This window comes from Trichophyton verrucosum, assembly GCF_000151505.1.
Source record: "Trichophyton verrucosum HKI 0517 chromosome Unknown contig00373_1.f1.exp, whole genome shotgun sequence".
In the NCBI taxonomy this organism is placed as follows: Eukaryota; Fungi; Ascomycota; class Eurotiomycetes; order Onygenales; family Arthrodermataceae; genus Trichophyton; species Trichophyton verrucosum.
In genome coordinates this window covers 72,934-87,969 of record NW_003315389.1, presented here as the reverse complement: position 1 = coordinate 87,969, position 15,036 = coordinate 72,934, and the positions used below count along the sequence as shown (strand labels likewise).

At 49.9% G+C, this 15,036-nt stretch overlaps 4 protein-coding genes across 4 annotated transcripts; 3 read left to right on the top strand and 1 right to left on the bottom strand.

Moving 5' to 3' along the window:
* Window positions 1-3,906: 3,906 nt before the first annotated feature.
* On the top strand, window positions 3,907-6,288 carry TRV_04872 (uncharacterized protein; the record flags this gene model as incomplete). Its single annotated transcript, XM_003020961.1, has 4 exons — window positions 3,907-4,027; window positions 4,105-4,204; window positions 4,257-5,783; window positions 5,982-6,288. The coding sequence occupies 4 exons, from the start codon at window positions 3,907-3,909 to the stop codon at window positions 6,286-6,288; spliced, it is 2,055 nt and encodes a 684-aa protein (XP_003021007.1).
* Window positions 6,289-7,969: 1,681 nt separating this feature from the next.
* Window positions 7,970-8,269, bottom strand: TRV_04871 (uncharacterized protein; the record flags this gene model as incomplete). The annotated part of the gene is made up of 1 exon (XM_003020960.1): window positions 7,970-8,269. One exon carries the CDS (start codon window positions 8,267-8,269, stop codon window positions 7,970-7,972), a length of 300 nt encoding a protein of 99 aa, XP_003021006.1.
* A 79-nt stretch (window positions 8,270-8,348) lies between these two features.
* On the top strand, window positions 8,349-10,483 carry TRV_04870 (sucrose transporter, putative; the record flags this gene model as incomplete). The annotated part of the gene is made up of 4 exons (XM_003020959.1): window positions 8,349-8,521; window positions 8,573-8,612; window positions 8,710-9,031; window positions 9,120-10,483. 4 exons carry the CDS (start codon window positions 8,349-8,351, stop codon window positions 10,481-10,483), a joined length of 1,899 nt encoding a protein of 632 aa, XP_003021005.1.
* A 1,526-nt stretch (window positions 10,484-12,009) lies between these two features.
* Window positions 12,010-13,060, top strand: TRV_04869 (cysteine-rich secreted protein; the record flags this gene model as incomplete). The annotated part of the gene is made up of 2 exons (XM_003020958.1): window positions 12,010-12,469; window positions 12,525-13,060. The coding sequence occupies 2 exons, from the start codon at window positions 12,010-12,012 to the stop codon at window positions 13,058-13,060; spliced, it is 996 nt and encodes a 331-aa protein (XP_003021004.1).
* Window positions 13,061-15,036: the final 1,976 nt, after the last annotated feature.

Genomic DNA, 15,036 nt, shown 5'->3' with positions numbered 1-15,036 from the left:
CTGTGACTCCGGCATTCCAACTTCCCCAGCCTAGCGAGAGAGTCCTGGAGAAGACGAGCTCACGCGCACGCATACACAAAAAAGAAAAAAAGGAAGCAAGAAGACGGTCAACAGATGTCAGCCTCATCGAATGCATGTATGTATGATCATAGCTAGATATTTCTTTTCTCACGCCATTCCCGTTTCCGAAAACTCCCCCGATGCAGCCGGCCATGTTCAGTTAGCTGGAAGAGCGATCACTCGTTCATCGAAGCCGACGAAACGGCCCGGGTTCGCCAAGCAGGCATCGCGATCAATATCAGGATGGATCATGAGCGCAGAGACAGCTCGGAAGAGCAGGACCAGAAAGTGTATTATTGGACAGCCCAACATGTCGGTGTACAAAAAGTAAACCGGGCTGGCTGGCTGGTTGGGCGGGAGGAGGAGGTGGCTGGCCAGGCGATGGATGGTGACTTGCAAAAATGCTTAGGTTGAAGCTTGGAAGAGAGATCCTCGTGTTGACAGAGGGGGGAAAACGAGGAGAAGGAGGAGTAAGAGGTTCGTCCGCCATCTGCAGCTAATGAACTAGCTGGCAGTGGTCGATCTGGGGAGGCGATTTGCCTAATCGGTCAACTGTATACGCCAGAATGCCATCCAGAAACAGCAAAGGGCCAGAATCTGAGCAAAGCTACGGTTTGAAGATGTTGCATCATCCTTCGAACTAACGAGTCAGTAAGTTTGCCATCTTAGTGATGGAGAAATACGTTCTATCAAGATTAGAGAACATCCAACTTGTTGTTCAAACATATGTACAGGGTGGATGCTAAGGGGTGGAGGTGGTTTGTCTAGCCCTCAGAACTCCGTACTCATCCTCACAACGAACTACAGGTTGACCATTCAGTAGGCCTCTTTGAACACATGCAATAGTTCGGCAAGAAATTTCACGAACTTCGCAATAGTCCATACTGAGGTGTGGAGAGGGCTGAAGAACACCCGAAGAACAATTCGCTAGTAGGCTGGGCACACGTACGATGACCGTTTGGCCGATCACGAATTTGATCGATAAACTGGGAGCAAGTGCAAGTCCACGTCCATCATTGCCGGTGTTTGGTTAAGGAAAAACGGTCAATACGATTCGCCTCGGGGTTCCTTGCTCGAGCTGTCACCGGCTAGTGCTTCTCTAGTCCCTCCAGTCGCTTACCCTGAAGCCTCTTTGTCCACCTCTGAGCATCTCCGAAAGAACGCTCGGAGTTGGCTGCGTGTTTCAGGATCGCCGGTTCCAGAGCTCCTAACCATGTTTTTTCGACCTGGTTTACGACTTCGATGTGTTATGTCAGACAGACAGCTTCTCAGCCAGCCAGCCAGGCATCCAGTTGCAATAGTAATGGAAGCACGGTGATTAATCAGATGAGATTACTTTAGAGGGGTCGACAGCGGCCCTGCCAACTCTCCAGGGCCAACGGTCTATTACGGTCCATAACGGTCTTCTGTGAGATCCCAGTCGTGTGATGAGTAAATGTGATCTCGAGCATGACATGCTTTCCCCCCTCCCTTTTTTTCTGCTACTCCGGGTTCAGAAGCCACCAGCATGCAGGAATCATGTTTTCAGCAATTGACCTTGGAAGAACGGAGCATGAGCCAAAAGAACTAGTTAGCTCCCCTATGAGCCCCAGAATGGGGAGCAACAGAACAAGATCGAAAAATTTTTCATTCCTTCGATGGAATCATCGCGATCGGCTCTCTCCACCTTGTGGCGTTCCCGAGAACCAGAGCCAGAGTTCTCTCCTCCAAGCCCATAATGCAAGGAGGACCCTGTCAGCAGCGTACGTGGTCAAGAGGGGAAGGGAACAAGAAATGGAGAGGAAGATAGAGGAGAACGATCTGTCCGTCAGCTCACTAGCCTCGCTACCATGACGCCATGGTTGCGTGCCTGGTAGCTCTATCAAAATCATGGAACGCTTCCGCCATGGTCTAGCTCTGTCCCCCCTTTTTCATTCCTGGTTCGGCATCTTTGAGGCTGGAGAACGAAAATGGGATGCAATATGCACCTTCGAACGCCTCTCTCGCCATCGCTAGAGACGATACGGAGTATACTTAAATAAACAACCTTTTTTCCTGCGAGGAGAGCAGGCAGACCGAGCACAAGAACAAGAGGAAAAAGAAATAAGGGGGAGTGAAGCATAAGGTGGTAACCGTTGCCCGATCGAGCCGTAAGCGCTTGGGAAAAAGGATACACATGCATGGATCCACCACTTTGGCATCATATTTTTGAAGACAAGAAGAGGAGGAAAAAGCAAAAACCGTGATATGGCAAAAGAAAGGAAAAGCAAAAAGGACGAGAGAGAGGCAGAACAGAGATGGTAGAATGCCGGCGCCAATAATCTGGTCGTTCTTCACGGCGCCTGAAGATAAGGGAACTACTGTTCTAATTATGGACCGACGGTTTTTTTACGATCTTTCTTTCATGCATATGCGCACATCGTACCAGCGGCGTTCAATGATTGTCTTCGTTCCCCAGGTGCCGGCCTCAGCAGAAGCAGCAGCAAGCAGCAAGCAGCAGAACAATGCTTATATATATGTACTCCGTACGGGAAATGGCCAAATGCAATGGTCCTAAATATAGCCGTGCCAGCAGAGGCATGATGCATCGCAGTGTCCATCTGTATATTTGAATATACTCAGACCTGCAGGTGGATGTGTGTACCTCGCAGCCCAGCCCATCCCTGCCTGGCACATTATATGTCATACGGCCTTGAAACGAGAGGAGAAGCGTGAGTGGAGGAGGATCGCATCCCCGTCGCCCCCTGCACATCAAGTCCGCAGGTTGAACCTGAAACACCCAGGTCTTATATTAGGGGGTTCCACTGGCGTCAGTTTGAATGCCCACCCAGCGCACCGCCAGCCCAGCACATCGCCATCGGCTCGCTATTGGGCAGAGGGGCCAGCAGAGGGACAGGCCAGTGGCAGTACTTTAGAGGGACATCCCTGGGATGCGCTTGTTCGAGGCCGCGAAGGGACATCCATCCATCTCTATCCCTCGACTCTCGCTGGCTGTCAATCGAGCCCTGTATCACCGATACGACCTTACCATCGCCTCCAGGGGGCAAACCGAGCGACTCCGAGCCTGTGCAGGCGTAAAAACGCTGACAGTACAGGCGGTACGCACGGCTTGCTGGCGACTGGTACTTCCATCGCTGCGCTGGCGGCTGCAGAGAGCAGAAGTACCTCCCTTTCCGCCGTCTCTTTTTTTCTTGTCGTTGCGGTCCGTCGATACATCTTCTCGCTCCCTCCCAGGTCTGCGATCTTATCTCTCTCTCTCTTTTCCTTTTCCACCCATTCATTAAACGGCCGTCTCTCGCTCTGCCTACCAAATCAACCCACACTCCCCCCCCCCTCCCCGTCCGTCCCCTTTATCCAACCGCCCTTGCGCTAGCCCGTTCTCTTACATATATCCTCAGTCCCTCTCCGCCTCTCTCTCTCACTCTCTCTGCTCCTCATCCTGCCCTCTCCTCGTCTCTCTCTGCCCATCCGCGACTCGACTGCTTCCTTGGGCTGGCCCATCTCATATCCGCCGTCTCATCCCCCGTCTCATCATCCCCGAACAGCTCTTGTCCGCTTGCAAGGCTGAAGGCTGGGCCTTCTCTGCATCTCTCTGACTGCTGAAACCACTCCGGAACTTGAATCAAGCCCGGTCTGCCCCCCTTGAGTACGCTACACTACGCCGTGCCAACGTTGGGCCTTCTATCTATTCACCTACGTTTCGCCTTTTGTCTGTCATATTACTTCTATCTTGCTACCTTGATATTGTCTGCGACTGGTGTTTGATCAGGTTAGTCGGCCTTCAAACCGTTTTACCGACCGTTGAGCCAGGTCGGAACTGCCAGCGCTTAATGCTAATTCAGGGCTCTTCAGGTCAGGCACATCACCATGTATCCCCATGGCGCGCCCATGCCGCCTCCCCAGAAGCCAGAGACCTTCATGCTATCAAACGAAGCCCAGCAGAGCCTGCCGCAGGATGTACAGGTCGCTCTACAGCAGGTTGACAACCGTACGACTTTCCCTCCTCTTCTTCATTTCCGTCGGGTATTGGTTGGTGGCAACTGGGCGCTAACTTCTCATGAACAGTCAAATACTTCCTCATCTCCGCTCCAGTAGACTGGACGCCAGATCAGCTCATCAGACGATTCTTGCTACCCACCGGCGATTACGTCTCATGTGTCCTATGGTATGTCATGCTCACTCGCGGCAACTGATTTGCTGGTCGTTAACCCCAGTAGGAACAATCTTTTTCATATCTCCGGCACCGACATTGTCCGCTGCCTCTCCTTTCGATTCCAGGCATTCGGACGGCCGGTGAAGAACACGAAGAAGTTCGAGGAGGGCATCTTCTCGGACCTTCGTAACCTCAAGGCCGGCACCGATGCCTCCCTCGAAGAGCCCAAGAGCCCGTTCCTTGACTTCTTGTACAAGAACAACTGCATCCGAACTCAGAAGAAACAAAAGGTCTTCTACTGGTATAGCGTTCCTCATGACCGTCTCTTCCTCGACGCTCTCGAGCGGGACTTGAAGCGTGAGAAGATGGGCCAGGAGGCTACTACAGTCGCCGTCAACGAGCCCGCGCTCTCGTTCGAGTTCGACTCCTCACAGTCGCTCTACGAGCAGTTGACCAAGGCTCAGCAGGCAAACTCCTCCTCTTTCTCTGCCGCGCACGGCTCGTCTGCGTTCGCTTCTTCCCACTCGGCCTCTCCCATGCCGCGAGCTACCGATTCCATGCCACCACCGCAGATGGCTCCCCCTGCCATCCCCGTCGTTCACGACGAGCAGCAGAACACAATGTACCACGGCTCCGTCAGCAGCGATCCGATGGGCGGTCAGATCGTCAAGACCGAGGCTGATTACCCGCAGTTCCAATACGACCGCAATGGTGTTCCAGTCTCCAAGGTCCACCAGCGCCATACCTCCATGCCCACATACATGGAATACTCGCCTGCTCCTTCGTTCGTATCCTCTCATTACGATGAGTATGCCAACCGTGGTATTTCCTTTGAGCCTCTAACTCCCCCACAGCATACTATGCATCTCACCTCAGAGCCGGCTTACATTGCCAATGAGGATACCGGCCTCTACACTGCCATCCCAGATATCGGATCAGCCTCCTCCTTTAACCCAATGATGCAACTTCCCCCTTCTAACGTTGCCGCTCCTCACTACTCTACCGCTTCAAGAAGCTTTCCTTCTTCCAGCGTCTATTCCGTCATAGAAGGCTCACCGACATACAAGCAGCGAAGACGCCGCTCGTCCATCCCACCAAGCATCACCAACGCTATCACAGCAGCTACTAATAACTTGCATGTACAATCGCATTCCCAGGACATGCATCAGCCTCAAGTCCCGGTCCAGCCTCATGCTGTCCACCGACCAAGCGACCTTCGTCGCTCCATGTCTACCGCGATTGAAGGCGATGCGTCCCATGAAGACTCGCCTCCGCGTGCCATGTACTCTCAGGGCAGTGTTCACCACTCTCGCACTACCACTCCCCTGCCCAGCCTAGAAGAGAACACGCAGGTGTCTGTTCCCATCTCCATGGGTGAGACAACAACCGTATCCTCATTGTCGAATATGGAGACAATTGATGGCACCGACGCTATGCACCTAATGAACGGGCACCAGGGTGATCGGCCCGGTCCCATTCGTCGTGCCAGAAGCGCTACTATGATGGAGCTCGGCCCATATCCACAAAAGTCTCACTCCTGCCCCATTCCCTCCTGTGGCCGCCTCTTCAAGCGTCTAGAGCATCTCAAGCGGTATGTATCTCCGAAGCCATCCTTGTGCCCTGAATATTGCTGACGTATTTCCTACAGACACGTAAGAACACATACGCAAGAACGTCCATACACCTGCCCTTACTGTAACAAGGCATTCTCTCGATCAGACAACCTTGCACAGTATGTATCCCTTTCTTATCTCATTCAATCTAGGTCTGATAGACTAACTATCTACAGGCATCGCCGTGTCCATGAGACGCAACAGTCTTCCAACACCGGCTCTCAGCCTCCAAGCTTCAAGGAGGATGAGCAAGAAAATGACCGCGAACAGTCAGTCGCAGTCAGCCAGCATGAGCAACAACCACAGCAATCACAACAAGTTCCAACTTCCAGTGCGAACTACCTCCCAACTACCGTCGTTAACATGGCCAATGTCACCTCCATGCACTCGATGGGCACCCATTCCAATCTACCATCCATGGTGGCCCCCCAGATAATCCAACCCCAAATGGTCCAACCACAGATGCTACAACAGCAGATATGAAGTTCTTCCCGCCCTCCCGTTCTTCGTTCCATTTATATAAAGTTCATTTAGATTACGAAAATACACCCCATCAGCCTCTGCTTTCTTATTCGCCTGGGAGAATCGTTCTGCATTTGTTTTTTGCTTTTGGTCTTTTTTTTTTTCGACCCTGGACAAACATTCCCGCCTTTTCCCGTCCGGGTGCGCCGTGCCATACCACGGTTTATATATACGCTCTGGGCTATCATGGAGTTCTGTTAAACAGTCCCGGTTAATATAGAGACAGGTGTTCTCGATGCTTTTGGCCCGTCATGATTTTATCATCCTCTACCTACCTTATGTTGCAACGTCATAATCTCGTGGGGTTTCCTTGCTTGGATCCTACGTTTCCCTTCCCCGTTCTGTCTCTACATGTTACAGTCTTACCTGTGCGGAACCCCCTTACCTCGTTCCAGGACTGAACAACTCAGGGTACTCTTCCGCCTAACCCTTTAATAATGTCTTTTCCTTCCTGTATATTTCCTATCCTGTCCGATGCATACGGTGTCCGTCCCCACCGCCAGAGTCCGTTTTGTCTGATTTTATCAAGTTTTTAAGAAGAATTTTGAATTGTTTGGCATTGTTTTCTTTCCCTGCATCTGTGAGTGTTTCTTTATAAAATGGAAAGATAACAAAAAAAGTGAGGATAGGTGATGGTATGAAGGAAGAAAATGGGCTCCCCCTTGTTTGTTCTGTCTTTTTTAATATTACTCTCCTTTTCATCTGGAAGGATGGGCAGTGGTTTTGCCAGGGAATTGGATATAGGACATGTCTGTTTTCTTTCTCATTTTAATATGCTCTCCTTAATTATAGTCTCTGTGCTAATAGACCTATTTCATTTACCATTATTCTCTCATTCTTCCTCTACTTGGGTATCACTTCTCTCTCTCCTTTTCCTTTATATATATATTCCTCGACGTTGACGTGCACCGTTCTGATATTTGTTAGCCTCGTCTCCTTTTTCCTTTGCTTGCTGCTGTCTCTCAGTATAACTAGCTATTCAAATTACCCTAGCTCGTTAAATGATAATTCTGATAATATAGAGCCCCATTCCTATATGAACCTATATGAACTAATACGAACCGATGGCATACTCCGTACTAATGCTATAATATAACGGGCTTCTCCCGTCTTATATCCTAGCCGTAACTATCACCCGACTGCCGTTCCTCACCTGGAACCGCTTCAACGGCGTCGGGTTGCATCTCACTCCTGGCAATATCCCTGTAGATATCTCCGTAAATATTCATCTCCACCATATAAAATAATAAAATTGACCCAACAAGCACCAACGGAGTCCTCTCTTCCCGCCATCTTACCTATAGTACGGAGCCCTTACACTTAGTGAGGCACTTAACCTCTAACTCTGAGGATATCCGCAGCAATTTCGCTGCGTTGTATATATACGAGGCCCTGCCCACCACACCTCCGCCCAACACCAACACCGGGGCCTAGAATCACGGACTGTCCCGTATTCAAACGATCAACTGGATAACCTGTGCCTTTAACTGCCTGAGACCAATTACACTAAGGCCCCCGTCGCCTCGTCTAAAGGTCAAGAGGGCCCGTCGAGTTATGGCTGCTTCAGCCGCGGCAGGTACAGGTACCTCCCGTTAGGCTTCATGGATGACGCAGCGCTGCAACTTTCTTTGCGCTGGGCTGGCTAATGGACAGCAAAGGCTGGAGGACAAGACGTGGCTTTTGGGTTAAGCCCATTCTCGCCATGGCTGAGCGTAAGACTTCTGACTTCGGCCTCATGACCCTCTGCTGCTTCAGAAGGTGAAAAGTAAGCGTGTGGAAAAAAGGGGTTGCGGTAGAACTTCTTCTCCAGAGCTTGCTTGATATATGGCTCTTCCCGTTTCTTGAAAGCTCGCCTCCGCGGACTATCCGGCCAACTAACGAGTGCTCTCAAACCTGCTTTGCTGCTTCGGAGCTGCGTTGCTATTTCGGAGCTCTTGTCCATGGCCGTTCATGCGGCTCGGCCGTACATCCGCTTTGATATACCCCTTTAGAGCTACATACATCTTCTTTCCTATATCGTCATGGCCTATCCGGGAGATAGGGAGGATAACAGCACATCGCCTCTCCTGGATGATCCCGAGAGACGGTCCGGGGAGATTTGGGATGATGCTGCCGCCGTGGCCAAACAGGCAGAGAAAGAAGAGGAGGCTAAAAGCAGCTGGTACTTGTTCCTATTAGCTCTTAGCATCGGGGGGTAAGTATCTAGTTCAATATCATCCCCGTACAACAGCTAATGCATGTTTAGGCTGCAGATTGTATGGTCGGTTGAATTATCAAATGGATCCGTGAGTACATATCCATGCATCCTGTCTCCCTTGTATAACCATGTCCTTTCTTATGGTTTGTATTTGTCAGATGACCTCTAGCTAACGTGCCATACAGCCGTATTTACTCTCACTTGGAATGAGCAAGTCATTACTTGCCTTTGTATGGATTGCAGGCCCCTTGACTGGGACCTTGGTGCAGCCCTACGTTGGAATCAGGAGTGATAACTGCCGCATTAGCTGGGGAAAACGAAAACCCTTTATGATCGGAGGGGGCATTGCTACTGTTTTCTCTTTGCTGGCACTGGCATGGGTAAGGGAGATAGTAGGAGGAATCCTATCACTACTTGGAGCACCTCCTGAATCGTCCGGGGTCAAAGTAACCGTCATCGTGGTGGCGACTTTACTGATGTACTGCCTTGATTTTGCTATCAACACGGGTATGTACGCAACGTAGTAGTTGACAACTCAATACCCTTGCATACTAATTTGAACTGATAGTACAAGCGGCAATTCGTGCTTTCATAGTTGATAATGCCCCTGCACATCAGCAAGAAGCTGCAAATGCATGGGCAAGCAGACTGACAGGCATTGGAAATATTGTGGGCTACATATCAGGCTATCTGAAACTCCCCGAGATATTCCCTTTCTTCGGAGATACTCAGTTCAAAGTTCTTTGCGTGATTGCATCCTTGTGCCTGGGGTTTACACTCCTGGCCAGCTGTTCATACATCACCGAGCGTGACCCACGGTTAGAAGGGCCCCCGACATCAGAGAACCCAGGCGTCCTTGCATTTTTCGTGCAGGTGTTCAAGTCGATACGAAGGCTACCTCCCCGGATTCGAAAGGTCTGCGAGGTCCAGCTCTGTGCATGGGTTGGCTGGTTCCCGTTCCTGTTCTATTCAACTACCTATATCGGACAGCTCTATGTCAATCCCATATTTGACCAGCACCCTCACTTGTCCAAGGAGGAGATAGATGCTGTCTGGGAAAAAGCAACTAGAATAGGTACTTTAGCCCTTTTGATATACGCCATCACCTCGTTCGTAGGAAGCATTGTCCTGCCCCTGGTGATTGTGCCGGGTTATCGACCGCCGGTTGCATCAGAAGCGAGCTCCCCGCCCCAGAACCGGCCATATTTGAGCAATCGACCGTCGACATCGACGCTTTCTTTCACCGCGTCAGCTGGTTCTGCTATCGAACCGGCCGTTATCGAGCCAATCCATGATCCCAGCAGGTCGGATGAACGAGGATGGGGGAGGTGGTCATCCATCCTCTCCAAACTGCAGGTTCCCGGTCTCACTCTGCGCAAGCTCTGGCTCATCTCGCATATTCTCTTCGCACTGTGCATGTTTAGCACGATCTTCGTGTCGTCGCCGGCAGCTGGAACAGTGGTGATCGCAACCGTTGGCCTATCCTGGGCCCTCACTCTCTGGGCCCCCTTCGCACTTATCTCTGCGGAGGTAGCACAGCGTGATGCAGCACACAGACGGCAAAGACGTTCGCTCCGGCCTCGGACAGCTTCAGATCCTGCTCCTATTGGCCCTCGTCCACGCCCTTTGCAATCTGATGTTGGAGCCCATGAAAGAGACGTCGAGGAAGAGTCTAGTGCTAGCGTGGTTGACCATGATGCAGGAGATAAAGATGAAACAGTCGACCAGGCGGGGATTATCCTGGGAATCCATAATGTCTCGATTTCGTGTCCGCAGATCGTATCGACCCTGATCAGCAGTGTTATTTTCAAGGCCCTCCAGAAACCGCGGGGAGCAGCCTGGGATGACAGTGTTGGATGGGTGCTTCGGTTCGGGGGATGCGCTGCCCTGGGAGCGGCATGGTTCACTAGCACGATGGGTGACGGGCCTTCCCAGGGCACTGAAGACGAGGCCGTCTAGAATATTCCTGTTTCCACTTCATGGATGTTTTCCAAGGCAGCGCTTGGTTAATGCTGATCCGTATGCCCTGATTTACCATTTTCCATGACCAAATTGGTAGTCAGACAACAACTTTTGACATGGTCATTGCTAGATACAGGTAATTGATATTTGATAATTATATACTCTGTATAATACCATGAATACAGTTTCTGAGGGATTGACCATCGTTTGCTTCCAGCCAAGTTTTCTTAATAGTTACTGCTCTATATACATGAGTTGGGGCGGGCATCTGCCTTTGGAATCGCCCCTGTGGTTGAATGACAACTAGATATCAGCAACTAATTGATATACATTCTAGCCATTAGACGGGCCATCTCCTTGAATAGTACCCGCATCACAACATCCGTGAAAACCTGCTGGTATCTCCGTCATCGATTATTGGTATTTGCCATGAACTCTGCGAGGAGCCTGTTGACGACCCCTAGCAACAAGTCGACTCGGGAGCAGAACTCTTGGTCATGTTGCTGTATAGTTACTCGACATGCGCTGTATCGATGCCGTTTCTATCTGATTCAAGGATGTTTCGTTCAGCTACGAGTCTAGCAGGGCCCTGTCAGCTGGCTAGTTAGTTAGTTAGCTAACTAGTTGGTCTTCTGTGGCGTGAGGACTCTGCTGCTGTCTTACTCCCCCTTTTCGTTATTATTGAGCCAGGCCGGTTGACAACCAAAGTCGCAATTAACTAGCAGATGCTGTGTAGCTCTCAGCTCGGCGCCAGCAGTGCTTCGTTACACTGTGCTATGCAGTTCCTGCGCCCGAGCGAGTACATCCGATGCTCGTTGAGAGCACAAGCGGGTCATGCATCTGGATGTCACGTCTTACAGCATATCGGATCCCTCGGAGTAAGCTATTTATTCGTTTATTTTGGCGTGCGAGGGAGAAACTTCAATACCATGCCCTGGGTCTAGGTCAAATACCCCCTACATATACATACCTGCTGATTCCTCAGTGGTAATCCCAGGTTGGCCTGAGGATGAGCTCACCGTTGGTTGTGCTACACGGATCTCGGCTAGACTCCAGATGGGCCTGTGTTGATGTACAAGACCTCAACCGATATCAACCAGCCTGACCACATACTTGCCTTATGACCTTTGGATTAATTTATGGCATACCAATGCGGCGTATGGTTGCTACCAGACATGATTCCAACATCTCTTTCCGCCTTTCCCACCCCCAGCCGTCGGCTAATGCTAGACCGTTGAGAGCATCCCAATGACAGCCTTGTGACCGGCGTACTGCAAATGGATGTTAAGCGAGAAAGATTTGGCATATCATGAACTCGTTCAATGCAGCCTTCTCCAGTCTGTATGCCTAGATCAATCTTCTCTGCGGTCACAAGGGATGCCTCTTATTGCGGAGAGTCGTGATATCCAAGCCCGAAAGAATCAATATAAAATCAAGGAATAAATCCACGTCTGAAACTCTCAATTCGGGATAATCAAACCTGACTGCTTCCTTGAGAATAAACCAAAAACAGCATACCCATCATGAAGTTTATTTACCTTGCTTTACTGAGCAACCTCCTGAACTCGCCTTCCTTAGCCCACTCTGCTAATGTGGCTGTAAGGAAGATTGGGAAGGACGCTATAATTAAAGACAACAAGGTTACGTGGATGGGAGAAGATGGCTTTCAAGATAGCTTTTCATGCCCAGATACCCATGTCCTCCAACCAAGTGCTGACCAAAAGTCCGCTTCCTGCTGCTTGCCTGGCCTAACTCTCAAGGGCAGTTCTACCACGTCGTTTGACTGCTGCGCTGAAGGTCACGATTTAGCTGGCTCTGAGGCTGTCGGCTATATCTGCTGTCCCACTGGACAGATCTACGATGGGAAGGTTTGTAAGAACGGCAAACCACTCGTAGAGGGTAAATGCGCTTGCTCCGAGGATAAAAATGTGACCTCCGAGGGATGCTGCGAACCTGAGGAATGCTCGTCCGGGCTAAAAACCGGTAAGTGATAGTCTCCTGTCAGATACTATAAATACCATAAAACTCACCCTTCTAGGAAAATGCTATACATTCAAGGAGAGCAACGGCTACCTTCTCGGCTACCTCCGTACTGGGAAATACTATAATGCAGCTCCAGATAGCAGAGATCGCATCTTTGGAAAGTTCCAGCTCTGCAGAGACCAGTTGTGTAACCCGGGACGCCCTATCAACGCCGGAGACGAGCTTTATATCAAAGACCTCCACGGAACTCCTATGGACGGAGCAGATGCAGGCCAGTGGATGAACAATGCAGCTGACGGGCCTCATATCGGCAAGACCCCAAATTTTGCGATGGCGGGCAGATTTGCAATCACCAAGTGGCCTTGCGGCAAATATTGCATTACAGGGGCTGAGCTAGGCCTTGGACCTGCATGTCCGGCGGATCAACCCGCTCTTACGTTTTACACGCGGTCTTCTGAGCCATGCGTCCCATATGAACTTACGGAGGTTCCATGCAGCGTGAGAAGTATCAAAAATAACTGCATCTGGTACAATGGCAAGGACCAATGCTGTGACAAGATTGACTGTTCAGAGAGAAAATGCCACAAATAAGTGGGCCTCTAGTCACTTTCGCTTTCGGGTTTATTTCTTTCGGGTATAAGGCATTTTCTGCTTCACTGGTTATTTCAAGTCGGGCGGGTAGTCACTTGGATAGGCAATGAATATGTGCTTCAGTGACTCCTTGTTTGGTGGGCCTGCAGTGACTCAGTCGAGAGGCTCTATATAAGAACGACTCCTCGCCGTGGTGCCTGTGTAGCAGCTTAATATTTCTTCTCTCTTCCATATCCTAGGACTACTCCCCAGATTTAAACCTACTTACCATATCATACATGTGGATTTGTGAAGCATATCATTATGTCAACTGCTATCCTAATATCCGCACCAGCACTATATATGGTGTCCAACTTCGCTGCCTATCTCCCTCCTTCTTGATGAGCGAGCCTATCTGAAGGGACCCCAGGCTAAAGCAGCAAATCATAAGGCTGGACTTACCCAGAGTCAGCGCGACGAGAGGGTCTCCGCCTTCACTGAAAGAAATGCAGAGAGTAGGCATGTCGAAGACGTTGAGTGGTGGGTTAAATAAGCTTCTTGCCCGGCCATACACAGGGCTGGATACATTCTTGAAATACACTCACCCATTCAAGGATTTTCAATACACAGTACCACGTTCCCGAGTTGACTATGTGCTTGAACTACTAAATTCATCTCCCTCCCTCCGATACATAGCATGTTTACTTCATCAGCTGGTTGATAATACTGAGGACTCAAGGCGCTAATTACCACTCATCAGATCGGGGGCTTTGGCCTAAACCTCCAACTCTCCGGCTACCACCATATGATCATTGCTGAATTCCCAGAAACATGAATACTCTTGTTCAAGTACAGGCACAAGACTGCAAAGACACTGCTACTATCAAACAACCGAGCCAAAGAGCGAGCCTACACTTGTGGTCAACAGGTTGAAAGTTATATTTGACAGGCAAACAATTTAACCAAATCCCCTAAAGGGAAACTCTGGAAGGCTTGCCTAAGACATGAGGAAAACTACAAGTCCATGAACTAAGCGGATGACTGGGAGGAAGCCCTTGAAGAAAGGGATATATGTGTCTGGCGGGAGACGACGTCCTTCGCAGGGACGTCCAGCAGAACCGTGGATAGGGACTTGCCACCTCGCTATACAAAGCCACCCGACCAAACGACAGTTACTTTTGGCCGTGCTTTAGTAGCAACATGGCACAATGCAAGGCATGGAGTTGACGTGGGTTCGGGGAAAGGAACCCCTCTGTCACAGTCAACCAACAAGAAAGTCCACGAATATCAATGACAGTAATGGGAACCACAATTCTTCCCATTAACCGCCTTACACATCTACCTATAACTCAGTGATTAACAGGAGAAGAAGACATCCCCAAAATGGCATCTATGATCTATCGTCTTCAGAATATATTCCCATTAGCGCACCGGCTGCTTGGTTGTTGCATGAAACCTCAAACATTACTCTCTATTTGATATATATATACCTTAAAGTACATTTTACTCTATCTTATTTTACTTATCTCTTATATATATAGATCTTCTACTTCCGCTTCCTTCTCCTTTTTATATAGAATACCCAGCCCCCCTTAAGGTCAACCAGGTAGTATTAAGAATTTTGTAGTAGTAGGAGAGAGTGGCTTAAGATACACAGACGAATAAGAGAATAACACCCTGGTGTTTTTGAACGTACTATTCTCCCGAAGAGTACCATTTAGCAAGCACTTAGGTGGTTGTTGTTCAATAGACAAAACGGCCGTCGAACAAGTCTCAAACGAAGTTTGCAGTTCTCAAGAAAGCAACAGCTAGCCAGCTTATTGCATCCTAGCTAGAACAACCAGGTAACTGCCATCGAATACCGTCCGTGGTTATGATATCTCGACATCTCGGCGTCGATGTTCTGGTGTTTGCTCGCTGCCGCTCTCGAGGTTGAAATTGAACTTCCGGCGGATGACCCCGATGCACGTGACTTGGGGTCGACTTGGCCCGATTCG